Genomic DNA, 26,770 nt, shown 5'->3' with positions numbered 1-26,770 from the left:
TTGGAAATGACAGTGTCACTGTCAAATCTGATTCATGGTATGGATGTATGAGTAGAGATGAGGGGCTCAAAGCGGTGATACCCCGCTGATGTCCCCTCATCGACTTCAGCAGATTTGATAGACTCGATTACTTGTTGAATTGTTCGTCTGTTCATTGATTCACTAAACGGTCACTGGCCCTGGTTTTTTCTTTCGACTTAAGCCAAGAGAGCGATCTGGCGGTCCAGCTATCGATCAACTTTAGACACGATACACTAGCATCCCAGAATCTTAGCACAGCAGTACCGATAGCAGCTAAAACCATCAGACTCACACCAGGTATCCTATCCGCGGAAGGACACACCTTGTACAGAATGTCGATGTCAATATCGAACAACTCCATAGACGAAAAAGAGGATTTGCCAACCGCACTACCGGCGTCCACCTCGACCGTTCAGCCAGTACCGAGAGCGAAGGCTCGATCCAATTCTCATAGTCGCCATCAACAGCAACAGCGACAGCAACGCCCGCATTTGGAAGTCGATCCTTTCCCAATCCAACTTCACATATCGCGTTCTCGTTCCCATTCTCACTCCCACACGCATCATCTACATAGACCACCTACGCGGAATGACGGATACGACAACTTCCCACCTCCCCTACAAGGGATCCGGACCTCTGCGGATCTGGAAAGGCGGTTGACCACGGATGCTGATTTGGCGGGACAGATGGCTGTTAGTGACGGCGAGATTGGACCTCCCCCTGAAGGAGGTAAAGACGCTTGGTTATGCGTCGCTAGTGCGTTCTTTGTATTATTCTGCGTGTTCGGTTTCGGTGAGTCAAATTTTCCATCCCCTCTGGAAGGGTTTTTTGGTTTGTTTTCGATCTAAATATCAGTGTCGATTTCACGCTCACTTTCAGACTTCTGAATCCACAAGCCCCAGCAACAGAGCTAATACGTGTTGTTTAGTAACGGTGTTTGGTCAACTCAAGGTGTATTACCTCGCGAATCAGCTGAAGGACTACTCGCAATCTGACGTCGCGTGAGTGTAGTGTTGTGGACCCATCTTCATTAGCCCACCCCGCCGTCCCATTCTCTTTTTTCGTGACGATGCGGTATCTGTTGCTCTAGGGAACCGGACCGCGCTGATGAGATGTCTGTGGTGGTGGACACAGCTGGATAGCGAGTCTTCAGACCTTCATCACGTTTGCCGGGTCGATCGTGGCGGGAAGATGGTTCGACAGTCACGGAGCAAGAGGTCTAGTCATGGTCGGAACCTCTCTCAGCGTAGCTGCTGTCATTGGTATAGCATGTGAGTCATCCTCTGCTCTCCCCAACTATTTCATTCAAGGTCCCTCCTCATACCCTCCAACTTGCCAAAACAACCAAAATATCATACAAGATATCTTCACCATGCTAATGGACCTGATTTCGCGCTGCCTCAACTCAATTAGTCTGTAAACTGTACTACCAATTCCTCCTGGCACACGCTTTATTCGGTATCTCAGCTTCGATGCTCTACTCGCCCTCGACGGCAGTCGCCGGGCACTGGTTCATGAAGAGACGCTCGACCGCTGTCGGCATTGTAGTTTGCGGCAGTGGACTGTCGGGCGTTATCTATCCCATTGCGCTTAAGAGGCTTTTCGACGAATTGCGTGAGCATAAGCCTCATTGAATTCATACACCGCATCCCATCCATTGTTGTCTAGGGAAAAAAAGCTGATTTGAATTGCATATCTTGTGTAGATTTCCGAAATGCTATGCTTATTATTGCTGGGTTGAACGCTTTCCTAATGTTCCCAGCGTGGTTCTTCCTCAAAGCTAGATTACCACCCCGGTCGCCACCTCCCTTGAAGAGTCTCACAGGCCCGTGGAAAGAACCTAGGTACACGTGCTTGGTGCTTGGATCATGTCTCGTCATGATGAAGTGAGTAGCGTCTCTAGCCCCCTCATCACCTGTATGTCGTCTCGTACAATGATTATTAACGGTGTTAATCCTGTTTTTTTTTGGTTTTTATTTGCATTTTAGCTGGCTATCGCCTTATTTCGACGCACCAAACTTGATTACTTCCAACAACGTGACTGGGCCTATCGCAGATTACTCGATTGCGATCCTGCAAGTAGGCTCGTTCTTCGGCAGGGCATCGAGCGGCGTCTTGGCGGACAAATTCGGGGTATGGCTGGTCTTCATACTTTCGATCTTGGGATGCGCGATCTCCATCTTAGCTTTCTGGGTGGCGTCCCCCATTGGCTCGGGGGCAGTCGTCGTTGGTTTAGTGGGATATGGTTTTGCGAGTGGAGCTTGGGTAACCCTGGTAGCTGCTTCAACGGCTACGATATCGCCTATAAGGGAATTCGGGATGCGGTTGGGCATGCTGTGGAGCGTAACTAGTGTGCCCAGTCTGATTGGGCCAGTCATTTGTGGAGGTGAGTCGTCTTTGGTCGTTGGCTTTCTGATTCCTATCCAGTTGATCTTAGTCCAATCCATACAAACCAATCCAACCTCTTCCAGTACAACATAACATGAAAGAATAGCCTTTCCCTGACGGTTAAGGACACCGTGAACTGATCGATGTTTGTAATTGCTTTTTCCCCTCACGCAGTTCTTATCTCGGCAAGTGGCGGTACTTTCAAATATGCAGGACTATTTGTAGGCCTTACTCAGTTCCTGGGCGCTTTCATAACTATCGCGCCTAGACTATTGGACTATGTCAGGGACTTCCAAGATAGGAGGAACGAGGAAAGTAATGGAAAGTTGACGCGCAAACAAAAACAAGAACAAGAAGCAGCAGCGTGAGCTACGCAGCAGCAATCCTGTCGAAAATTTCTAGATGGTACATCGGACGACACTTTGTAATATGGCTCTTTGCCACAAATGAGTACTGTATGCAATGCATATACTGTAGCACTGTATTATTAGATCATTGATGGCGTGCAGTACAAATACAGTTAAGCAAGATGTCCCCTCTACAGCCTTCTATATTTTTTCTGAGGATACAAGCGAGCACTTTGGACAGCCTTTTCTGCATTAGGAGAAATATGTGCGTTCCTCGCAACGGGATCTTCTGCTCCCAAGTTGGAGCTACTGAGATCTTGCGGATCAATTTGGCCATCCGTCGTCTTCTTTGTTCGGACTTTCTCGGTGATTGCCTCAGGACTCAGATCAGTCAACTTCTCCCTCTTCAAAATCTGTCCACCGCCATGCCACCCTATCCATCCGACTTCATGTGGTCCCCTGACGAAGAGTACGAGCAACGCAGCGCCGACGAATGCGACTGCAGTCCCGCCTGTGGGTGTCCATCCGTGTGTATTGTATATATGCGTCAAGATTGCTGTTCCTGAGGTCTACCAAACAGTGAAGTTGATACGCCAAACCAAACCATGATCAGTACATCTTCCAGGGATAGTAATGCAACATTGGAAATGGAAATGGAGATAGGAATGTGAATGCGAGTGGAAATGGAGATGGAAATGAGGATGGGAATTTCAATGGCTGTTGAAGGAGGTAGAGGGAAGAAGATATCGACTCGACTTACTTGACCTACGAAGACGGCTAATAGACTACATCCGTTCAACCTTGCCCTTGCTTTCGGATCTAACCCTGCGATCCTGTAACTTGATGAAACCTGGGTCAACTGCTGGCCCATATCGTACCCTATGATCGATATACAGACTGCCGAGATGTTTTTGTTGGCGCCGACCAGAGCGACAATCATGGAGATCAGGTTGATGGTGATACCCGTGATTTGCCCGAGGTAAGGGTGAACTCGATCGACAAGTCTGCCCCATTGAGGAGCAAGCAAAGCGCCTATTATCCCTAATAGACCGAATAGACCGATCTCGAACGAGTTATAGCTGTGCAAGAAAATTAGCATGCTGCTCTGGCGCTGGCTCTGGCTCTGGGTCCGGCGCTGGAGCTAATGGCGAAGTGAAGTAATAAAGAAGTGAAATGCTGACTTACTGGTATGGTGTATTGTTCAGAACGAATGTAAGGGATGTCCAGCTGAGTGATGGCAATTCCAGAAAATTTCATCAGCCAAGGCCCCACTGTGCTTGATGAATGCACACTCACAAGCCGGCAAAGACAGCACTTGAGAACATGGACACTAAGCAGGCTTGCACCAACGTAGGATACATGGTGAAATACTTGACCATCGACCATAGCTGCGAAACAAGAGGACAGTTCAATTCAGCCTCGTATATGATCTGTATCTCGATTGATAATACGGAACTTACTACGCCAAAATACGATATCCCGATATTCTTATCTGGAGTATCCGGCAACGTGAAGTACAAAATCGCAGTCATACCTGATACCCACCATCTGCGTGTCAATTGAGGGCCGGTATTGGTGATTAACGGTAGAGGGATGCATGTACGTACAGCCTTGTAAGCCTACGGCCAACCAATATGTATCTCTCCAGCTGGCAAAATTACTAATGATACCCGCTAACACCCTGCCGAGCACCAGACCGAAAATCAAGCCGGAGAGAGTGATGCTCATCGCTGTAGCTCGTTTGTTTGCGGGGGCCAAGTCCGCCGTCCAAGGTATACAGATCTGAGGCGTTACAGTTAACACTCCGATGATGAACGAGATCGCCTCTAATGCAGCTACCGAGGGTGCCAAAGCCAGACCAATCGATAGGATCGTTGTGAGTGCGATCAGGAGTAAGACGAGCTGTCTACGTCGGACCAAGTCGCCAAGAGGGGAAATAAGGATAATACCTACCCCGTACCCACCCTGCACGAGGGTAGGTATCGAGGATATCCGAGTATGAGATACTGCGAAATCGTCGGCGATCCTATCCGTTATGCGAGATTAGCTAAACCGGTCTTCAAACATTATAACACACATATACATGAGCTAAACCGGAAATACTCACGCAACGAGCATAGGTTGGATGTAGTACAGATTCATCACTGATACAGTCTGCTCCAGTAGCAGTATCAGCTCAAGTTGGGGAGCATAGAGTGGACGATGAGGAGCTCGGTACATACAGAGGCAAATGCGAACACTAGATTCATTTTCCAGGTGAAACTGAATTCCGCGGTCACCTCTTTGTTGGGATTGTGACGCCTGCTTTTGGGTATAGGCAAGAATCTGAAGTCCCTCTTCCGTATCGGTGTGCTCTGTCTTTCTATCTCAAGGTGTTCCCTCGGGACTGGATCATTGCCATTATCGACTGAAGGCGGACGTGAGGTTGATGCGACATTGGCTGTGTTCGCAGCTACACCTCGATCCTCATTCGAACTCGGACTCGACGCATTCAAACCCTGAGATGACATGTTGAACGCTATGCACAGCTTTCTGCCAGATCCTCCCTAATTTCCTTGAGCCAGTTTATAATATTCGCTAGATTCATACGATGTTGATATTTTTGATTCGATTCGTTACGTTATGCGATCTTGCCAATGTCGACGATTATATGTTACCGATCGTTCTTGAATACACAGAAAGCAGCAAGGCCTGCGATTATAGGATATTACAACGCAATTCACAGAGAGAGTCTATGATCTATATATACAGTTTTGTGAGTACGTGACGCTCGCAGCATAATGCCAAAAGGCTAAAGATAGTTTTAACATAGCGGACCCCATGGACGATAGACAGCATCATGGATTTTCTTAACGTTTATTTACCTCCACTTGACGTGCTTCCTCCACCTTGCTACCATCGGACCGGGCCGATCGGGGAAATCTGCCGCACTGGCTATCATCTTTATGCTGGTTGTGACAATAACATTGAATCCTTGTCGAAGACGAAGCTATGGATGATTGATGAGTTAACGAATTCAACCAATTTTTCGTCCGGAACTGAAGGCCTTTGAAGATATGATCCGGCGTATTGAGTCGTTCAAAGGATGGGCGACAGGGACGAGGAAACGGGCGGCAAGCACGGACACAAAAAGACTACGCTAATCAATCAGGAAGACTAAACTAAGCTTGGACCCATCAAACAGCATCAACGATGGATGATTGGGATGATGACAAGTGGGCAATGCATGCTTCCTGACTAACTCACTGATATATCCATCATTGACGACGACTAAATATCGAGCTGACCTTGTCAGAGAATGGCACTAAGTTTCCGCATTTCGAGCTAGAAAAGGACTACACGCCTTCCCAGGATCGTCCAACAGAACGACCCACATATCAAAGGCACTTGAAAGTATAGGGATGAAAGGAGAACGAGAAATGTGACAAGTTGCTGTACTATCTTTGGAAAGCTTGAAGCCCTCTAGTGCCTCCTTGATATCAGTGAACGCTCATCTCAATCTGAAAAAACCAAGTTCTCCTTCTATTTCGAAGAGAAAATAGGGCGGGAGCAATACCTGCCGGAATGACGACCTTCCCTCGACAGCCATTCCCGATGGATCGACAAACCTCACTATCATCGCACCGTACTTCTCTTACACCGTCGTCCTCGACCGCACCCAGGAACAGCACTACCACACCTCCGCGCACCCCTTCACCTTACCTACAAGAGCCACCTTCACCCAAATCTATCCATCATACCAAGTCTCACAGATTGCCATCTATCCGTATACACGACGATGAAGACGAAGCCCAACATGACGATCAGGGAGGGCTGAAAAGGCGGAATAGCTTGGAACGCACTCGGACATGGGCTCAGGAGGTCGAGCGGAATCGTAAACGCACTGAGAGGAAGGGCAAAGAACGGGCCAAAGCGCAGGAAAATGATAAAAGTCCATACGGACAACCTTTTTGTATGTCCATCTCTTTCTCGCCTATGCGTGATGCCAAAACGGACGATTGATTGGGACTTTAGGGTCAGTCTCGACAGAGGTGATTGATTCCTTAGTCGAAGCTCTCACACCCTCATCCTCAGAGTTCGCACATCTACCTAGTGCGGCGCAAGTGATAGCTGCAAATAGACGCCGGAGTTATCGTATTGACTCGGACTCTGACGAGCACCATGACGACGACGACGAAGACGAAGGATGGTGGAATGAGCAGTCATACTCGGCGCAGACGCAGAAACGAATGGAAATTGAGAAAAGGAGTACTTCGATGAGATTGGAAATAGTACAGCCCAAACCTCGCGAGAGGCGGAGATCCGAAAGATCTAGGAAGACAAGTAGATCCGATAGGAGGGACGAAAGCGGTCTAACAGATCTGTTACAGACTATACCCTCTCCTACGAAAGCTCAACATCTTGATAGAGGTCGAAATACAGATGGAGAAGGAAATAGCCAAGGCAGATTGCCTGTGATACCTTTACTAGCCAGTCCGGTCAGTCCTACGACTCCCAATACGCCAACCAGACCTACGACTTCTACCAAGATACCGATAGTGCCGATCTTGTCCATAGATGACATCATTCGCAAACATTCGCCTGGAGTCATGAGCGCGGAGAATGAGGTGAAGGAAAAAGCTAGGAAGGAGATTGAGGAGATCAGACCTAGATTGAATAGTATACGGCCGAGTGCGAAAACACAACCTTCGGGGGACAAGCAGGACCCCCAACCGACAAATGTGACCGAGGAAATGGAAGCCAGCACGAAAATTGAGTCTGTTACTGCTTTCGAGGTGGACCAGCTCAGTTCAAGCAGTGTTCGAAAGACGGATGGACCTTCCCGCAGTAGGAAGATATCGTTCATTGAAGCACCCAGTGAGCGACCGCCGCCAGTCCCCTCTCGTACACACAGCTTGCCAAATGCGAAGCCAATCCTTCGGAAAGCGCAATCGACGCAGAATACCCCCCAGAAGCGAGCATCAACACAGCTCGCCAAATCAATAGCTACTTCACAGGACAGAGTGGGCAAGAATCAGAAAAATGAGAGTCTGGAGTCGCTCTCACAGGAGGCGAAGATGACTTCAGCATTATTAGATCAGCTAGAACAATTAGAAAAGACATCCACGATTGCCTCAGAATCCTCCACACCTTCCTCGAGTCGACGAATAAGCTTTCAAGTGACCTCGCCCGCCAAGACTTATAATGGTAGACCATTGACACCCACAAGAAACAAGCTATCAAAGAGAAAGAGTATGCCCGAGTCGACATTGTACAACATATCTCAAAGTTCACCCAGCAAACTCAGATCCGAACTAGAGACGGAAGCTGAGAATCTAAATCACGCAATATACCTGAGATCGAAGAATCTAAACAAGACCAAGACTATACCAAGACCGTATCCTGAAAAACCCCTCAATGTGTCCTTTGCCGAGGTAGGAGTTCTGACGGGAAATCCCGTGTTGATCTTTCTTGGGCTGGGATGTGTGCGATATCTCATCAGTCTGTTCGACGATATAGCGAAAGCGTTCAATCTGAGGTTGATTTGTATCGACAGATGGGGATACGGGAAGACATCACAAGTGCCAGAAGCCCAAAGAACTCCATCGGCATGGGCGGATATAGTCGAGCGAGTCTTAGGAGAGCTGGGTATAAAGGAGTTTCAGATTTTGGCGCATAGTGCAGGATCGCCTTATGCTCTTGCGACGGCCCTGAAGATGCCTGAAAGGATTATTGGCAAGGTTCATCTGCTAGCTCCATGGGTAAGCGCAGACATCGACGGAGGTGCGTCGGTCCCAGGCTAATATCGAGCTACATTATGACGATGCTGATAGGGATGAGGTGCTTGATAGGCTACAAATGGCTTAAATATGTGCCCAACGGAATTATAAAGTCAGCTACGGCGGCAGAATGGAAATTGCAATCTTACTTGATCGGCAAACCACCACCGCTGAAACATAAGCCCATCTCGCACGATGCTAAGGCGCCGTTATCTAGCAGTTCGTCAAGAGCTACTACACCTATGATGGAGGAAGAAGATCCGTTGGGCATGTTTAGGGAAAGGAGAGTATCCCTGATCAAGTCAAATCAGGATTTATACTCTGCTGGACGAATGCGGACATCAGACGGACAGTCCATTGGCTTGATCAGAAGAGCTTCGAAGATATTGGGATCAAGATCTGTGGATCAGCTGCAAGAACAAGCGGATCGATCAGCTTCACCTGTGTCCGTACGACGGGTCGATCCCAACGGCGCTGGACTGAATAAGTACTCTTCGTCCTCACCCACGACGCGGCTCAGGCCGGTCTCACAGCCGCAACAAGATCCATTATCGTCCACTACCAGTTCTCGCCAAACAAGCCTAACGACGCCTGATACCAGTCTGTCACAAGGGCCCAGACCTAGATCGCATACGTCCAGCAAGACCAAGATCAATCATGATTTGACGCAGGATACAAACAATCCGTATCTTAGTGAAGGCTTCGATCTCCGCTCCACTTCTCTTGACTCGCAGTTCGTCACATCGCCCGTCACTCAGTCAGTACTGCTCCGCAACAAGTCGTACGGCCCATCAAGCAAGATCGAGAATAACAGCTCCTCTACCTCGTTTCAATCCGAATACGAGGCGTTAGACGCTCCAACGGGAGAAGGATTCACGATTGCCCTCAATCAAGCTTCGCATGCGGAATGTGAACCGGGCACAACCTCGGATCTCCTGAGTATAATTCTGAATAGGGAGAATAGACCTTGGGGTTTCCATTATACGGATTACACCGGTGGGGTGAAAGTATATTATGGTTCAGAGGACGATAAGATCAGTGAGAAGTCGATGAGGTGGATGGAAAGATCGATGCAAGATGTAGAACTTGTGATTCGACAAGGGGAAGGTCATAATTTGATGACTTCGCTCAGAACTATGTGGGACGTGTTTGAGAGTTTGGGGAAAGAGGCGAAGGTGTACAAAAGAAGGACGGGATGAGGGTGAGGGTGAGGGTGAGCTCGAGCTCGTGAGCTGTAACCTCGGCTTCATTTTCGTATTTTATATCTCGAGGATGCTTTCGTTCATGCTTCGTGCTACGATATTGCGCTTGGGCATAATGATTTGTCATGCCATAAGACCTATGTAAGAAATTCAGAATGTGTAGAGCGATCAATTTCTGGTTCATAGATATAGCAGGCGACGCGTTTGTCTGTGTAGTAATTTAATGTTCTCGATCGCCAGTCAAAACGCGTTTCAGATTGTTCGAATTCGCTTTACTTGGGCTTCGGTTGACTCAACCGGAGTATAAACAAATATTCCTCAACATCCAATCAATCGACTAGGACTACATAGATGTGAATCATCATTATTGTATATATGAATATATAGTAGCTTGAGATGCCTACTCCACTCTCACCTTCCTCCTCACAGGAAATAGTCCCCATCTCACCACCTCCAACAGCATATTTGAAAAAGGGATTTCCATCTTCGATTACATCTTCGTCCTCGATCAAATATCCATCATCCTCAAAAGTAAATCGGGATACAGATGCGGGTTCTCGATCTTACGCCTCAATCGAAAATAGTGTTAAAATGGCCGCGTCCTCATCTTCATTGAAATATGGGGGGTTTTCCGAACTAGCCGATCCTTCTTTAAGTCCGAGACCGGACAGAGCTACTCGCGATCGTAAACTTGAACCAAAGCAAAAGGAAAAACAGAGAATCACTTCGTCCACCCATTGGTCGAAAAAGGATGTAGAGGATAAGGAGAAACGAAAAGCCATTGATTCGCAACGAGAAGAACTTAGTAAGAAGAGCAGATCAGAAGTGACGCAACGGATGTTGAGTACCAGAGGAAAAGATCTGAATCCTATCACTAATTCGGATCTGTATTCGAGGTGAGTCTGAGTCAGGAGGGATATGTCATGGTCTTTATGATATATGTCGCTCGATCGTCGATTATCTTTTCTTCCAGAGGTGAAGGGATGTGTCAATCGCTCAATACGGATGAAGCATTTTGTGTACTGTGTACTGTTTACTGTGCACTTAGTCTTGACCTTGAGCTTGGACTTCAACTTCAACTTCGAACAGTGACTGATACTACACACGCCTCCATAGAACCGACCACTTCGTATCGTGTTCGACGGGGCATCAACAGTCGAACAGAGGAGGAGGGAGCGAAGGGTCGATGACTTATTGGCAAGTCCGTTCAGCCCAAGTGAACGATCAGGCCAGAGCAAAGGTGAATCGAAACAGAAACAATCTCAGAATGATATGTTGGTGCCATAACCGATTTGTTGAGCTGACAAAACAATTTGAAGCAAACGGATATACTGAAAGGGTGCTTGATATATCTCAACGGATCATCTGGACCGAAAATATCGAATTTGCAGATGCAGCATCTCATCACCACCAACGGAGGAAGGATTGCGTGAGTTGTTGATGCGATATTGTCTAAACAGCCCATAATCAGGCTCGCATTCGAATTGCACTTACTGGTATTAATATCGCTAGACCCCTACAATCATCCTCATGTACCCATATTATAGCGAATGGCGGTCTGTCAGGAAGCAAGACGCAGAAACATATTGATGGGCAGGGTAAGCGAGGTGCCAGTAGGCGAGCCAAGGTTGTCAAGGTTGAATGTAAGTTACGGGCAATTCTGCCTCAGCACTGTAGCTGCAATGATGCAGAACTGGTTCAAGAATGCTGACTGAAGTCGCTGATCGATTATGATCGGTACAGGGCTGCTGGACTCTGTCAAGAAAGGGCAGAGGTTGTCGGAAGCTGGATATGGCATGGTGGAGGACCCGGTAAGTAAATAGATATGCATTTTTTTCTTACTTGAGTGTCTAGATCGATAAGCTATCAGGGCTGATGGTGCTTGAGCATGATCATCAGTCTCAACCCAATTTATTCAAGACGCTAGGGGTGAAACCGAAAGTCGAATCGGAATCGTCCACCTAGACCTTGCTCAACTCCCCTTGACCATTACACATCATTCATTCTTTACCAGACTATCACACATCCTCATAATTTCAGTTGTATTACATGTTGTAGCTGGACCCTGTTGTAACAACTCAATTCGATGGCATGATATGACATGATACGTTTTTACATGATGATGTTGATACGTTGATACAATTACAAGATTGGGCGGGCAGATATCTGCTATGCTACTCTCTATGCAGAACACAAACAACATCGTCAGATCAGGACTCTAATCCCCATGCTTGAATTCTCAATCCCTCCCGTCTCTTCTTTCTTTTTCCTTCTATAGAACATTTGGTAACGCTCTACAGGTCTATCGGGATCGCGAAAATACTAGTCGTCCTCATCTTCATCATCGTAATCTTCCCTTACTCTCCGCCTCTTGTCTCTACGTCCTCCTCCATCAGCATCCAAGTCATCTTCATCGAGATCCGCTTCTTCCTCCTCCTCTTCATCTACTTCTTCACGCCTGGAGGTCTTGCTTGATTTCGGCCTTGACCTGGCTCTTGAGTCGTAATCCTCCTCTTCACCTTCTGCATCCTCGTCTTGATCTTGAGGTCCATCAGAATCGAAAGCCGCCCCGCCTGCTTGACCGTGAGCAAGTGGTGATGGCGCTCGTACCGGTCTATTTTGCGCAAGGTACAGTCAGTCAATTGGAATTGTCTCGATGAACTCTGAATCTCGCTTTCGCTTGGAATAAGGAGATAGACTGACCTCTGTTTGACCGGTTGTCGAGCTCGGACTTCTTCACAAGCGTCGACCCAGCTACAATGATGGAGAAATGCTATCAGCTATCCTGTTCAGCCGCTTGGGTGAGTGGATCACGAAGAAATGGATAGCTTACTCGCAATACACGTCTACTGGTACAGACAGATCTGGAACCGAAAGGTCCGCGTCAGCTCGTAGGATTGAGTTCCCGGGACGTAGCCTCAGAGCTGACTCACTGTTGACTGGCGAAGTGAATTTTTGTCCACAGACTTTACAAGACAAATGACCGAACATCGATTGTTTGTCACTGCGAGCGTCTCCTTTCATTCAGCTCGTCGTATATGTATGAAATCAACAGCTCTTTACGACCTACATCTTCACAGTCACGGCCTTTTCATGATTGCAGAACAGACATTTAAATACACTCGCTATATGTCCTCGCCAGAATTAGCTAATTGACTGAATTTGGACAGAGCGACACTAGTTCGAAACGCACATAAGGGCTCGGCCTTCTTCTTCGCTTGGGGTTTCTTAGCTGCCTTCCTTTTACCCATCTTATCTAAGTGACTCTCTCCCCGAGCTTTTCAAGGCGCTCTTCGTTAGGTTGAAATTTGAAATGACACACGCAGAAAGCAAGGAAAACAAATAATATGCATGTAAACTACAGCCTGGAAGAGCATATGCCAGCATTAGTACATGTCTGTGTAAGCGGAGATGGAAGTATACTCCGTGAGTACTAGCACGTGGGGTTGAGTGATGCATCGATTGGCGCGTGTGCGTCGTCGATGAGATGACACCCATAAGTTCGCATTTGCTATATTCCCAAGTACGTTCCGCCTACATCATCTAAGAGACACTGAAAGTAAAGATGGAGGAGATAGGTATCGATCTCAAGCTAGAGGTGAGCTGCTTACAGGTGTGCACACTTAATAGCGTAATTTGCAGAGACTGATGATACTTCACTGTCGGGTACAGGACCCCACCCTCCCCTCGCAGATAACGGAGAAACAAGCGTTACTCAGCTCACTACCTACGAGGGACGAAGAGCTTTATAGTACTTGGAAAAGATTAGAAGCTCATAGAGAGTTCCTCGAGCTGCAGGAGGTGAGTTCAGCGAGATATGCCAAGCCTCAAGGCCTCAAACACAATCGGAGCGAGCGATCATATTGGACAATTCGCTTATATTGGTGCTACGATAGGAATATATACGAGATGAGACTCAAAATCTACGACGAGAGCTCTTGAGAGCCCAAGAAGAAGTCAAGAGGATCCAGAGTGTGCCTTTGGTCATTGGGCAGTTCTTAGAGCCTGTCGATGAGAAACGAGGTATTGTAGGATCCACCACTGGTATGTCTGTCTACTCAATTCCACTCGTTGCGATCCTGTACGGTGCCATCCCGCTCTCTCGCCTTCTCGCACCATGCTTGTTGTGCCTGCAGATGGACGTCGGTAACTGATGTCTTCTTGGTTCTGGCAGGTAACAACCTGGTCGTCCGGATACTCTCGACACTAGATCGGGAACTCTTAAAACCCTCCTCGTCCGTTGCGTTACATCGTCATTCCAATGCCCTCGTCGACATTCTGCCGCCTGAAGCAGACTCCTCTATAGCGATGTTAGGAGCAGATGAGAAGCCGGATGTGAAATATAGCGATATCGGTGGATTAGATAGTCAGAAGCAAGAAATTCGAGAGGCCGTTGAATTGCCTTTGATCCAGATGGATCTGTACAGGAAGATCGGTATTGATCCCCCTCGAGGTGTTTTACTGTATGGACCACCAGGTGTGTTGCGGTCAACTATTCAACAGTACTATGAGCTGCCAGCTGATTTGCTTTGCGATTCAGGTACGGGAAAGACCATGCTGGTTAAGGCTGTTGCCAATTCCACATCGGCTTCGTTCATTCGAGTGGTTGGTTCAGAATTTGTACAAAAGTATCTGGGTGAAGTGAGTACTCTTTCCATGAACGCACATCGATAACTCTGAGCTGACTTCGATCCACTCATCACTCAGGGTCCTCGTATGGTCCGAGACGTTTTCAGACTTGCTCGGGAGAATTCACCCTGTATCATTTTCATAGATGAAGTTGATGCGATCGCTACAAAGCGTTTCGACGCGCAAACTGGATCTGATCGAGAAGTACAGCGTATTCTGTTGGAGCTGCTGAATCAGATGGACGGTTTCGATCAACAGACTACCGTCAAGGTCAGCTACCCCTTTATAATCTTACCCACGATTGAACAAGAGCTGACAATACGAACAGGTAATCATGGCTACCAATCGAGCTGATACCCTGGATCCTGCCTTGCTACGTCCCGGTCGATTGGACAGAAAGATCGAGATGCCGTTACCATCTAGGCGAGAACGACGGTTGATCTTCCAGACTGTCACATCCAAGATGAATCTCGGGCCTGATGTGGATTTGGAAGATTGTGAGTTTACCAATACATGGAATGTCGGGCAGACTTGCTAATTTAATCGCCTTACACAGACGTATCTCGACCTGATCAATTGAGCTCGGCACAGATCGCTTCCATCTGTCAATCCGCGGGTCTGCAAGGTGAGTTTGAGAGGGCCTGTTATGCATGAGAGTACCGTGTAGCTGATACGTACCGCGAACAGCTGTGAGGAAGAACCGATACGTCATTTTACCGGTTGACTTCGAGGAAGCCTGGAAGGTGAGTGAAAAGTGCCACATCGAAGACCTATTCCATGAAACCCCGTCAAATACCGCTCTTTACGCGTCAAGCTTTCCAAAATCTTTCGTCCAGTTCTCGAAATCGCTTTTGCATCGTTCTTTCATTCATCTCACTAATTTGTTGTATTTTCATAATAGGGAGTCGTCAAGAAATCAGATGAGACTCATGAGTTCTGTAAGTCAAGCTTCCACGCAGTCTTCGCTTCTTTTGGCTACTTGCTAACCCAGTCAATTCTCGCCCTGCAGATCGATAGTGCATGTCAATATGTGAGTCATCTCAGCTACACGTCGTCGTTGACAGAGCTAACCTTGCGTTTGCAGTGTATCTTCCCATCCTGCGCATGCATCAACAATAAGCAGAATATGTTGCACCCGTACTCAACAATCTCTCACATCTCACTTCCCCGTATCAATCCCATATCCCGTTACCCCGCTCGGTGATCCATCTACTTGCTTTTACCTATCCAGCGGTATTAGCGAAAGGCATTACAAAAGCGAAGAGCGATCCAACTTTTTTCGGAAAGTCAGCGTTCATTTGCTATTCCCTTGAGGCGCGATGCCAATCTTACAAGGAAAATACTTCACAGACGCTGGACATGCTCTCTTTATTTCTTCTTGATTCCTTGAAGACGGGATTGATTGGCGGCGAACGATTGAGGATGGATCTTGCTGTGAAAGGATTCAGCTGTTCATGAATTCATCATTCATCATTCTATTCTATCGCATCAAGGTCTTTTCTCATCATTTCTTCCCTCTTTTCCCCCTTCCACCTCTTCTTGTCGAGACCACCTCGAGAAGGGATTGAACAACGACAATAACGGTGCTTAACACTCTGCGAGCGATGATTACCTAAATCGCCTTGCTATTTTAGGAACACCAAAAAAGACTTGTCTACGTCTCCTCCGCGCTCTGGAGGATGTACGTTCCCTTGTTACTCACCGACTCGGATCTAGGGATGATGTTCGGTCCATATTATAGGGTACATCTCATTACATCTCATCACGCTTTGGTAAATTGCAAAGGCTCAATTCACATAATTGTCAACCATGCATACTTTTGACATCATTTTCTGCATTGATATCGATCTTGAACCGCATCAGCTGCAGACCGGCTGGTCGTTCAGAGATCAGAGCAAGGAGCATGTACTGCACCGGGGCCATGTTCATTGTGCAATGATTGCTGCTTGGTTGGATGGATATGAGGACTTTCTGTTTCGGATAACCGCAATCGCACCTCCACCTGGATTAAACACGTTCAAAATCATCAAATCGGATCGAAACTATATCAACATTACTCGACATATCCTATAATTTGCACATTCTGTCACTGCATACAGCATCGTCAAACTCATCTGCACCGATTGCTACCCAACCTGGTCTCATTTGTGTGAAACGTATAATCCGGAATCAACTGTTGCAGCTTATCTGAGAATCGTATTTTGCCACCGCGTCGACTCCGTTCTCCCTCGGCTCCTCAACAGGCTCATCGGAAACTTCACCACTTCACCGGCATTCGATTGTCACAGGAATTGCAGCACTACAACAGGAAGTGATATCTTGGCAGAAGAAGACTTGTATCTAGTCCATCCGTATTGTGAAAGGACCACGTAGACAAGATCAAAGATCTCTTCGAGGCCATCTTCCTCGAAACCGATCTTTAGACTTGTCTTTCACACGGTTGACTGACTCGGGAAGTGTCAGTCAATCCTCCATCTGGTTATGCCTAACCTTCACGTACATTATCATAATGGTAATGTCAAAGCCTTCCGGCAAGAGCTCGACGGATCGTCCAACACGAGCAATACGAAAGGGAACAATGTCAACCCTGGAAGTGCGAGTGGAGGGGGAAAAAGTTGGTCGATGAATGGGTTCATAGGTGTGCCTGTCAAGACAGATATTAATGAGCGAGATCAACATGGAAGAACGTACGTATTTCTTCATGTTTATTCCCCTTTTCGCGTTTGCTCTCTCCCTCTGTTCCGTTGTACTGAGCTAAATTAGAATGTCTGTCCAGTGTCCTTCATCTGGCGGCTTCGGCCACAGCAAGCAACGCCTATACATTCTTCTCCATCTTACTTAGGAACCCCAACATATCTGTCAACCTCCAAGATACTGAATCTGGCTATACAGCTTTGCACCGCGCACTGTTTGTAGGGAATCTCAGAGCAGCCCGGGACTTATTAGCTAGAAACGATATTGATCTGAATGTCAAGGACTATGAGGGAATGACGGCTTTCGATCTATACAATGGAACCGTTGAAGGCACCAATCCGCCTCATGACGTCGACGGGTCCGACTTATACGTTTGGGGAGTCAACCGGAATTACTCGCTCGGAACTGGCGACGGGTCCGATAAATCTTTTCCAGATCATATCAACTTGCTCACTCAAGCTCAAGCGAACGGCCGATCGGAACCTTCTGAGAAATTCGATCACGTCGGAGTCTCCAAGGTGGTCATGGCCAAGTTGCATACTGGAGCAATAACAACAGAACCCAGAGGTAATCTGAGTTTATGCGGATTCGGATCCAACGGAAGACTAGGAAGACCGATACATTCTCAATTGGCCCTGGCGCCCTTGCAAGAACTTTCGTCGCATACTATAGTAGACATAGCCTTGGGACAAGATCATACCCTTGCCTTAGCTTCCGGCGGGTATATCTTGTCGTGGGGTCATAACAGGTTCTCACAGTTGGGATACACGATTGAAGTGCCCGATAAACCGATCCCCGGATCAAGGGACGATGATCTAGTTCAGGTCTCGCCGAAAAGGATTGTTGGGCCGCTCAAGAAGGAGATCGTCCGGGGTGTAGCTGCGGGAAGGATGAACAGCGCCTGTTGGACGGCCGATGCGGTCTGGACTTGGGGTACAAATGCCGGTCATCTAGGTAAGCTGTCATTGTACCGCTCATCTGAACATGGCAATGTAGCTGATGTCTCTTATCTAGGCTACGATAAAGCCTCGAACCCGGTTCAGATTGTGCCGAGGAGAGTTACATCGATTACCCAGCCGGTTCTTGATATCGCATTCACGGACTACGCCATGATCTGCTTACTTGACAGCTATGAGGTTCTGTGCTTTCATCGAGACACTTCCTTCAAAATCAGTTTCTCCACTCCGAGGGTCTTGTCGGAAGCTTTCCCCTTCAGACCGCCTCAAGCGACGCTGAAGCCTATGATCAGAAAGGTCACAAGCTGTGGGACTTCTTTTGCTGCGCTCTCGTCCATTGGCGATGTCTTCACTTTCTCCCTGCCGAATCCGCTAGACGATCTACCGAAGGATGCTAGGGGTGGACACGTCAGCGTAAAGCCTCAGATGATTTGGGCGTTGAGGAAAAGCTTCACTGCAGTGCAGGTGAGTATCAAGCTGGACTCCGATCGTTTTGCATCGAAGCGTGCGAAGACTAAAGGGTCAATTGCAGGACGTAGCCCTAGGCTCGGACGGCACGGTCATCATCTGCACTCAGTCGGGACATGTATTTGTACGACAGAGGCTCAAGTCAGGGTCTGGACAACTGAAGTTTCGCCGCATACCTTACCTACAAAGGGTGATCAAGGTGGCCGTCAACGAGTCTGGCGCTTTTGCCGCGATTCGGCTGGACGCAAAGGCAAAACCTATAGCTTTGACAGGAAGAACGCTGGAAGAGGACTTGTATCGACTTCAACCGCATATCAAGAGATTCGAGAGTCAAATGACCGCCGACGAGTTCGAGGAAGCTCTCAAGAAGAAAGTTGAAGACGAAGACGAGGATGAAAGCTCCAACTCCATAGCTAAGGATTTGGCGGAAGCTTTTAGGTTCTGCACGATGCTCAGTCGATGGCGAAACGATGAAGGCGACTCCTTATTCGCTTGGAGCGATCCGCTACTGGGCAGCGATGTGCACATCGTTGTCAACGATATCGCCATCCCGGCTCATAGCGTTATCTTGTCAACGCGAGTACCCAAGCTCAAGCAGTTGCTAGCGGGGAAAACCAGACTAGACCGCGTATCTTTGTCGAAATATCGATCCTCGCAAGCGATCAGCCTGAAAGTATGTCATCCACTGGTTGCTCTGCTGCTTCTGCAGTATATCTACACCGACGATATATCGGCAATATGGGATGCCAGGGTAGCTCGAGCCGTCCAAGATAAGTTCGCGGCGCTCAAGCTTCCTCTAGGAGACATCAAGTCTGATCTCAGAGCATTAGCGGATGAGCTGAATCTGGCTCCGCTCTCTCAAGTCCTCTCATCCGCGGGCAAACAACCTATCTCACACTCGACACTTCCATCAGATCTCTATTCCTTCTTCACATCCACTTATACCACCGCACCTTGGTCGTCAAACTTATGCGATGTCACGCTCGTTCTGGCAGACAAAGAAGTCACGTGCAACTCGACCGTACTAAGAGCAAGATGTCCCTTTTTTGAAGCGATGTTTGCTGATTCCGATTGGACGTCGCGAAGGCAAGGTGATGGCAAGGTGACCGTGCATATGGAACACCTCAAATGGGCGTCGATGAAGTTGATCTTCAGATATATACACGAAGGGGCGGAAGATGATCTTTTCGATTATTTGCGTAAGTCGATCCAAGATAAAAATATGTCAATGACGGCTGAAATGATTCACACACAGACCAGGAGACTCTCGACGAGTTCCTAGATTTCGTTTTTGAGGTTCTAGCTGCTGCTGTAAGCTTCTTCGCCGCTCTCTATCTGCGAGAGATGTCTGACCCTGGTGATCTAGACCGAACTCCTCCTCGATCGACTTGTACTTGTGTGTTCGCGCGCCATCATAAAGCCCTGCAACGCGTTCAATGCAGCTGCCCTAGCGACCGAAGCGGCCTTTTACCAGGCGGACACCCTCAAGCTGAGCATCTTCGACTATATTATCGCATGCATGGAGACCATGTTGGAGTCTGGACTACTTGATGAGATGGACGCCGATGTCCTCCAAGATCTCAGCGATGTGATTGCGCAGAAGCAGAGTGTGAGGCTATCGGTTTCGAGGAATCAAGTCTTGGTCAAAGCAGCTATGGAGAAACACCGAGAATGGCTATCTCTACAAGATATACCTCAACCTCGAGTTCGACAATCTTTCAGGTGGAAACCGAGATCACCGGCCCTCTCGCCTGTGGACACGATGTCGTTTTCATCGGCCAAGAAGGAAAAGCGCAGGAACGCAAATACGATACCATCCTCGCCCTTGTTATCGCCCGAGATGCTTCCCTCGGCAGCGGACGGTATTTTCCAAATGGACGACGAGCCTCCTACGCCACCTTCTACTTCGTCTGGAGCTGTAACGCCTCGCGTGACTAGACCTGTCACACCGTTAGATCTTGCTGCTGTGCCAGGTCAAGGCAAATCAGCAGTGTGGCGGTCGAAGACAGTCGAGACTGAGAAGTAAGTCTGGACTTTGTACCCTTGTCGCTATGATCAAAGCTGGTGCTGACTATCGATTATCCGTAGGGTCGACCTACGCAGTATCATGGCTGGAGAAGTTGCCAGGAAGACACCACAGAAATCTACAGCAATGTCCACTGGTGCGCGTCCGCAGCCAACGCCTTTACCTACACCTACAAAATCAGCTTCGTCTGCACGAAGTCCACCTTCATCAAGCAGTCCTTGGCGGCCCATGGACGTAAGCAGGACGTCTCTTTCATCTGTACAAGCGCAACAATCACCCTCGCCCTCGTTCTCCTTAGCCCGTCCGAGCGGATCACAAGCTTCGCCTGTTCCCCAACGTACGGGTTCAAGTAAAGTCATCACGCCCGTCAAGCTGTCTACACCATCTTCTACCTCTTCTTCAAGCATTGTCCCGGCCACGCAAAGAAAAGCTTCAGGGTCCGCCGGTGGCGCAGCATGGACGACACCAGCTTTTACTCCTACGCCTCCTGTGTCTGTTTCTCCTGTGACTCAGGGATTCTCGTTGTTGGCTATACAGCAGCACGAGCGCGATATCGCCGAGATGTCAAGTAAGAAACCGGCCAGAAGCTTGAAGGAGATCCAAGAGGAGGAGAAGCAGCAAGAGAAGGATAAAGCGCAAGAAGATGAATTCATGAGATGGTGGGCCGAGGAAGAAGCCCGTGTGGCGACGCAGTCTGGTGCGGGATCGAGTGCGGGTGGAAGAGGAGGTAAAGCAAATCGAGGTGGGAAAGTCAGGAGCGCTACAACGAAAGGTAAAGCAGGTGCCGGGGGTGGGGCAAAGACGCTGCAGAATGGTGCTCAAAAGAATGGCGAAAATACGACCGGCGTAATTGAACAGGGTGAAAAACCCAAATCTGAAGCTAGTGGTAATGCCAGAGCTAGAGGCGGGAAAGCGAAAGGCGCTAGTAATCAGAGGCAGGATGCGAATGGGGTTCAGATACTAGGTCGGAGTACGAATGCCAGCACGCACACAGAAAAAAATACAAATACACCGCCTAAATCGAAGACACAATCAAGACCTGCCAATGGTAATACAATCCCCAATTCTGGGGCACCTCGAAATCGTCAGCAACAGCTGAACGATAACGGCAGGACCCCTTCGCATCAGTCAGATCCGACGCCGCCGCCGAACATCTCAAATTCATCGAACATAGCTTCTGAGTCAATACCAACGCAGACGCCCAAACTGCAATCACAAACACTATCACAATCACAATTATCAGCTACGTCATCAACCTTCACGCCGAAAGCTGATGCACCTGCTTTCGTACCGAGATTCGTGTCCAACAAATAGAACAAATAGAGATTCTCAATCACTCGGATATTGTATCTGGATCTAGACTGGGAAAAACGGAATGAAACAGTATGATCTGTCTTGATACATATACAGGGTGATGGCTTGGAGGAGACGGGTTGGACGGGGCGATTATGAAAGGGAAACAATCTACACATTCGATCTAGCATAAGTAAACCAAATACAATGATTTGAACAAAGCAAATCAAAGCAAACCAAGTTAATGTTATGTTGTAGAATTATGCCATTGATGCAAGAAATAATACGAGTACAGTTCGAAATGCAGATGCATATTCATACGCATACGCATACGCATACGCAAATGCAGAAGCAAATTAATGAAGAGCACCCTTGCGATGGTAGGGCCCAGAAATATACGTGGACATGACCGGATTCATCGACAGGAACTAAATGACATGTCATACAGGGGTACAAATTCAACGTAGTGAAGTATACTCATCTGATGCGAGGTATATTAGATACAATCATGGGTATATCACTTTATATTCTTTCTTGATCTGCCGTCTTTGGTACTCAATGCTTGTGAATGACTGATCTCTGTTCTGAGAAGATGGCAACATACTTGATTGTCAAGCTATAATACACTCCCCCTTTCCTTTACCGTTCTTATCATTTCCATCCCCGTCGTTCTTGCTCTTATTACCCAGACCCAGTCTCCGACTGCTACTTTCTTTCTCAGCTACCAGCTCGGCATATTTGGCCTGTTGAGGGGTACACCGAGAAACGAGTAAGTGGGAGTGTCCTCTTGGTATTTCTGGTTCTGCGTCTTCTCTGAGAACGTACACCTGCCTGCCTCCCTGCACACACACACCACCTCCTCCTCCCTTTGCCCCATCTAGAGATTCACATCTCCCACATCTCCGAGTTGGAGAAGAAGACGGAGGCCAGACCTAGACCTACACCTACACCTAGGCTGCAGAGGAGAGAAGGAGAGACCGATATCTCACCTCTTCTGCTTTGGTCAGAAGCCCTTTATCGTGTCGGTTCTTCAGGGCTTGAATCGTCGAACTCAACTCTGCTTGCGAACGTCTAAAATGAGTGAACAGGATCAGCTGTGTTCCTAATCACCTGCATAGGATGGCAGGTGGAAGAAATGCAGATTCTGGAAGGGCGTACTTTTCGGTCTTGGACTTGACAAAGGGCACTTTGACATCTTGACCTGCTCTCTTCAGTGCCGCTGCGGCAGCCGCTGCCTTGGCGTCTAACGGTTTACTTGTACTTGTACTTGCTCTTGTGCTCGGACTTGAGTCGACGAGCGGCGGCTGACTTACCACCTTGACAGCGGGTGCGGGTGTATTAGAGGGCAATTTCGATGAAGAAGCAGAGGCAGATGCAGCAGCAGTAGGCGGGGTCATGGACGGAGGAAGTAGTCTGGATAAAGCTGATTTGCCTGCTGGGCGTACTTGTGCTTGAGCCTGAGGTAAGTTGGAGGATGATGAGGAGGGTGTAGCATTGGGCGAGCACGTATGTGAGGAAGAATGACGATGTGTCGGACAGAAGAAGTGATTGCATTGCTACGGTACAGGTCCGCCAGATAATCAGCGGTTGGTTCTGGGTCTCCTTGACCTAGATATGGAGCTTGATTGTGATCGAAATCAAACCGACTGAGCGGGGAGACACTCACTTCGCATTCCATCTTGACGACCAACATCTTACTGCAATTAGCCTTATAACAGATCTCTCCGTTCAGCTTCTTCCGCCGTAGTTCCTGCTTTTTACGCTCTTCCCCTCCCTTGAAGCCTGTACATGTCCCCGAGAGGATATGAGTTTCCACGGCGATGTTTGGATCCAAAGTGGCAGACGAGGTGTATTTGACGATCTCGTTGCACATGGGACATTGCGGTGCGATCCGATCGACCATCGATGGAGGGAGTGGCGCGGTGCAGGAATGCTGAGAGGGGAGGAAATGCGGTTGACAGAATGATAATTTACATGCTGGGCACTGTGTTTTGGGCAGGTCTATCGATCAGCATTGTTTTCGTCTCCTGTTGAATGAGTTGAATGCGTGGAGGAATAATAGTAAGTCGGATTCGAATTTAGACTCACGGAGAACGGTAAAAAGTCATGCAGATGACACGCTGGATGATTGCATTCTTTCCCCAAGAACATCAACTCGGCCCTGTCGGGTGGTGTGGTAGTCATGTTGAGCGAAGTCTAGTGAGTGGAGCAGTAAAAGGTAAGAGGTTGACTAAAGAGTGAGGGTCTGATTCTGGGTTCGCTCTGGAAGATGAAGTGAAGGCGAGGTTTATATTTGCTCGTTGATATGTCCGACCTATTTCGATCTATCGATCTATATATGTGATAATCTGCGGATGAGGACGATGAGTAAGCTTGTTAAGATATTGTTCTAGCTATTTCGCTTTCTTTCCTTTTGATTATCATTGCTAAGCTGAAATCGCATTGCGCTCGCCAAGCCATCATCGTTCATCATCCATCATTCAACGCTTACTCATTTGCCACCCAACTTATGTCGAATCTTAATCAGCACTCCCCTTTAATTTTGTCGGAACCAAACAATGAAAGGAGTAAACCACGTGCAATGGTTCGCGTATGCTTTGGCCACTGCCAGTATAAAAAGTTGAATTGACTGACTGAATAAAGAGATACGTCGTACCATGTTTTCTCGGATGAGAGAATACTGTATATATATATCGTGTAGATCCTTGCAACTGCAATATAATACTTGTTGGTCGGTTTGGCCGTCTGGGCTCTCATCATTGCTATGAAGTCGCTTTTCGCGCCATTCCCAACGCCTTTGACCGGAAGACAATGGTTTTATCTCTCAGTCTTGCAGGGTGTCGGAGCAGGGGTGAGTCACCTTCCACAAGACTCACGATTCAATCACTGATTCACACATCGAAATGAGATGTCGCCGTAATTGATACCTTGTGTTGTGGTGATGATCGCAGATCATAGATGGAGGTGCAAATTTTGCTGTAGCGTATGCGAGTAAGTTTGCCTCTGCCTTTCATGCGTCGAAGATCAAATGTATGGCATGCTGATTCAGCACCAACATAGTGTATCACAATCAGAAGGATATCAAGGTTTGTTGAGCTCGTCAAACTCCTTATTTTGCTAGCCTTGCTTCTCGCAGATCAGTCTAAATCACAGCTGACTGACATTGGCTTTTGTTTTCATTGCTGTAGATGTGGGTTTTAGCCAAGAACACGATAGCCGGTGACCTCGGTGTGACGCCCATCATCCAATGCCTGGCGTCCATGTTGATCACCTCGACACTGGTACATACCGATCTGCACCATCATGCCGTCGCACCCTTACCTTTTGTCTGGCCTCATGTCGAGCATCTGCCGGATCCACGGGAAATCACAGACAGGTTCAAACGGCGGTCGAAAACAGATCAGTCGGATGAGAAACCTTCAACCTCTTCGCCATCTCCGTCTCCATCTCCCTCAGATGATCAAGAGGTTCAAGTCAGCAAAGGTGCTCTGTACTATGTCAAGATGTTAATTCGATTCATCTTCGAAGGGACCGAGAACAATTCCTTATTATCGATCCCCGGCTCGGCACCTCTCCCATTCCGAATACTCCTGACAGCTGCGCAGGGCGCCGCAATAGGGATAGTATTCGGATTACCTTTATTCCTCGTTTTCATCATCGTACTAGGACCGCTGTACAAGCACGATAATATTGCTGAGGTGGGCTGGAGATGGTCGCCCATGGTGATTAAATGCGTGTACGGAGCCGTCCTTGGGTGGATAACCAATCCCGTGATTGCTTGTTTAGCACTGGGGAGTCAAGCGGAACATCACCTGCTTGTCATGTCTGATGAAGCACTGGAAGAAGGTCAAGCGGAAATAGAAGGTCCAGAAGGTATAGAGACCATACATGAGGAAGAGGAATTCCATCCGCCCGACGCAGTATCTGCATCTGTATCTGTGTCTGGTGCGAATCCAGGTCATTCCTCGCTCCGCGTCCCATCTATCGGAGGTACACCTACCAAACCACCTGGTCGATTGAGGGCTTTATCGAATCTGTCGACTACCTCGTCCTCGTCGCGGACAAGACCGCCACTCACTGCCAATTGTTCAAATTTACCTATCGTCAGCGATACGTTCACCTCCAATTCGCTTAGAAAAGGAAGTATGACTTCGAAGTCGAATTCGATGCTCGTACCGAGAACCCCAAAATCAGCGCCTCTCTCCAGCGGAGAATCCGATCACGATGTGCTTGCCCCGCCAAACGCTCCCGCTTTGACTCCGAGTCTGGGATCGGGTTCTGCTGCAACAATAGGGACAGGATCAGGATTGACGCCAGAACGCCCAGGTATATCGCCAGTCTCTCCTGCGATTGGACATGGTTCTCGGTCTCAATCTCAATCTCAGTCTACACGAGGTAGAACTCGAGGCGCGACGATATCGACCTTTGTATCTAATGTCGATTCGGTGGGATCAGGTAACCATAATTATAATTACAGCTATGCGTTAGGCGGAACGGGTGGAAGAGCTCAGAGGAATAAGGGTAGACCGAGAGCGATTAGCTCGTTGAGTAATACCGCCAGAGCTAGAAAGGATGATATAAGCAACGATAGTCTCGCAACACCTGCACCTGCACCTTTGCCTTCACCGCTGCGGATCAACAGGATAGACAATGCGACATCATCGATATCGCCCTTGATCCAATCGAGCCCGCGGAATGGAACTCAGAGCCAAAGTCAAAGTATGAACCAGTCGGAAGGCGAAGGCTTAGGGTTCACGACACAGGCTGCAGATAAGAACGATAGACCGGCTGTTTGGGATGTATTTGGACAAGTGAAACAATCGCAATCGAGAAAAAACTTATCGATGACCCACCCTCCTGGCAGGAAGGATGATCCTTCCGACACACGGTGAACGGCTCCAGATCAATACGCCGGCGAAAACTTAGTAGTTGGGTCATTGTTCATTCATGGGTGTCTCCCTAGACTCGTTTGACGCTGGTTGCTAAT

The 26,770-nt window shown here is 48.1% G+C and overlaps 9 protein-coding genes across 9 annotated transcripts; 6 read left to right on the top strand and 3 right to left on the bottom strand.

Annotated features, from left to right (window-relative positions):
- Positions 1–353: 353 nt before the first annotated feature.
- I303_103554 (uncharacterized protein) lies at positions 354–2,777 on the top strand (the record flags this gene model as incomplete). The annotated part of the gene is made up of 7 exons (XM_018406896.1): positions 354–813; positions 950–1,022; positions 1,156–1,292; positions 1,435–1,635; positions 1,727–1,907; positions 2,010–2,407; positions 2,584–2,777. The coding sequence occupies 7 exons, from the start codon at positions 354–356 to the stop codon at positions 2,775–2,777; spliced, it is 1,644 nt and encodes a 547-aa protein (XP_018263704.1).
- Positions 2,778–2,947: 170 nt separating this feature from the next.
- On the bottom strand, positions 2,948–5,266 carry I303_103553 (uncharacterized protein; the record flags this gene model as incomplete). Its single annotated transcript, XM_018406895.1, has 8 exons — positions 2,948–3,325; positions 3,517–3,835; positions 3,942–3,983; positions 4,053–4,144; positions 4,217–4,290; positions 4,364–4,782; positions 4,864–4,910; positions 4,979–5,266. 8 exons carry the CDS (start codon positions 5,264–5,266, stop codon positions 2,948–2,950), a joined length of 1,659 nt encoding a protein of 552 aa, XP_018263703.1.
- A 1,054-nt stretch (positions 5,267–6,320) lies between these two features.
- On the top strand, positions 6,321–9,714 carry I303_103552 (uncharacterized protein; the record flags this gene model as incomplete). The annotated part of the gene is made up of 3 exons (XM_018406894.1): positions 6,321–6,708; positions 6,771–8,519; positions 8,588–9,714. The coding sequence occupies 3 exons, from the start codon at positions 6,321–6,323 to the stop codon at positions 9,712–9,714; spliced, it is 3,264 nt and encodes a 1,087-aa protein (XP_018263702.1).
- A 399-nt stretch (positions 9,715–10,113) lies between these two features.
- I303_103551 (uncharacterized protein) lies at positions 10,114–11,682 on the top strand (the record flags this gene model as incomplete). The annotated part of the gene is made up of 6 exons (XM_018406893.2): positions 10,114–10,613; positions 10,834–10,957; positions 11,037–11,146; positions 11,230–11,360; positions 11,461–11,528; positions 11,617–11,682. The coding sequence occupies 6 exons, from the start codon at positions 10,114–10,116 to the stop codon at positions 11,680–11,682; spliced, it is 999 nt and encodes a 332-aa protein (XP_018263701.2).
- Positions 11,683–12,039: 357 nt separating this feature from the next.
- I303_103550 (uncharacterized protein) lies at positions 12,040–12,968 on the bottom strand (the record flags this gene model as incomplete). Its single annotated transcript, XM_018406892.1, has 6 exons — positions 12,040–12,331; positions 12,421–12,471; positions 12,551–12,581; positions 12,651–12,721; positions 12,788–12,842; positions 12,911–12,968. 6 exons carry the CDS (start codon positions 12,966–12,968, stop codon positions 12,040–12,042), a joined length of 558 nt encoding a protein of 185 aa, XP_018263700.1.
- Positions 12,969–13,282: 314 nt separating this feature from the next.
- Positions 13,283–15,465, top strand: I303_103549 (26S protease regulatory subunit 6B; the record flags this gene model as incomplete). The annotated part of the gene is made up of 11 exons (XM_065968782.1): positions 13,283–13,315; positions 13,390–13,518; positions 13,614–13,761; positions 13,892–14,194; positions 14,258–14,358; positions 14,425–14,616; positions 14,675–14,843; positions 14,903–14,971; positions 15,034–15,089; positions 15,248–15,284; positions 15,431–15,465. 11 exons carry the CDS (start codon positions 13,283–13,285, stop codon positions 15,463–15,465), a joined length of 1,272 nt encoding a protein of 423 aa, XP_065824854.1.
- A 1,362-nt stretch (positions 15,466–16,827) lies between these two features.
- Positions 16,828–21,804, top strand: I303_103548 (uncharacterized protein; the record flags this gene model as incomplete). The annotated part of the gene is made up of 7 exons (XM_018406890.1): positions 16,828–17,033; positions 17,123–17,994; positions 18,055–18,461; positions 18,529–19,663; positions 19,720–19,775; positions 19,831–20,486; positions 20,553–21,804. 7 exons carry the CDS (start codon positions 16,828–16,830, stop codon positions 21,802–21,804), a joined length of 4,584 nt encoding a protein of 1,527 aa, XP_018263698.1.
- Positions 21,805–22,394: 590 nt separating this feature from the next.
- On the bottom strand, positions 22,395–23,967 carry I303_103547 (uncharacterized protein; the record flags this gene model as incomplete). The annotated part of the gene is made up of 5 exons (XM_065968781.1): positions 22,395–22,526; positions 22,773–22,854; positions 22,942–23,339; positions 23,450–23,767; positions 23,872–23,967. 5 exons carry the CDS (start codon positions 23,965–23,967, stop codon positions 22,395–22,397), a joined length of 1,026 nt encoding a protein of 341 aa, XP_065824853.1.
- A 580-nt stretch (positions 23,968–24,547) lies between these two features.
- On the top strand, positions 24,548–26,675 carry I303_103546 (uncharacterized protein; the record flags this gene model as incomplete). Its single annotated transcript, XM_018406888.1, has 4 exons — positions 24,548–24,634; positions 24,735–24,774; positions 24,844–24,869; positions 24,972–26,675. 4 exons carry the CDS (start codon positions 24,548–24,550, stop codon positions 26,673–26,675), a joined length of 1,857 nt encoding a protein of 618 aa, XP_018263696.1.
- Between the last annotated feature and the right edge of the window lie 95 nt (positions 26,676–26,770).

The sequence above is a fragment of the Kwoniella dejecticola genome, chromosome 4 (assembly GCF_000512565.2).
Source record: "Kwoniella dejecticola CBS 10117 chromosome 4, complete sequence".
Taxonomy (NCBI): Eukaryota; Fungi; Basidiomycota; class Tremellomycetes; order Tremellales; family Cryptococcaceae; genus Kwoniella; species Kwoniella dejecticola.
Note: the sequence above shows the minus strand (reverse complement) of the source record. Positions and strands in the feature narration are given on the sequence as shown.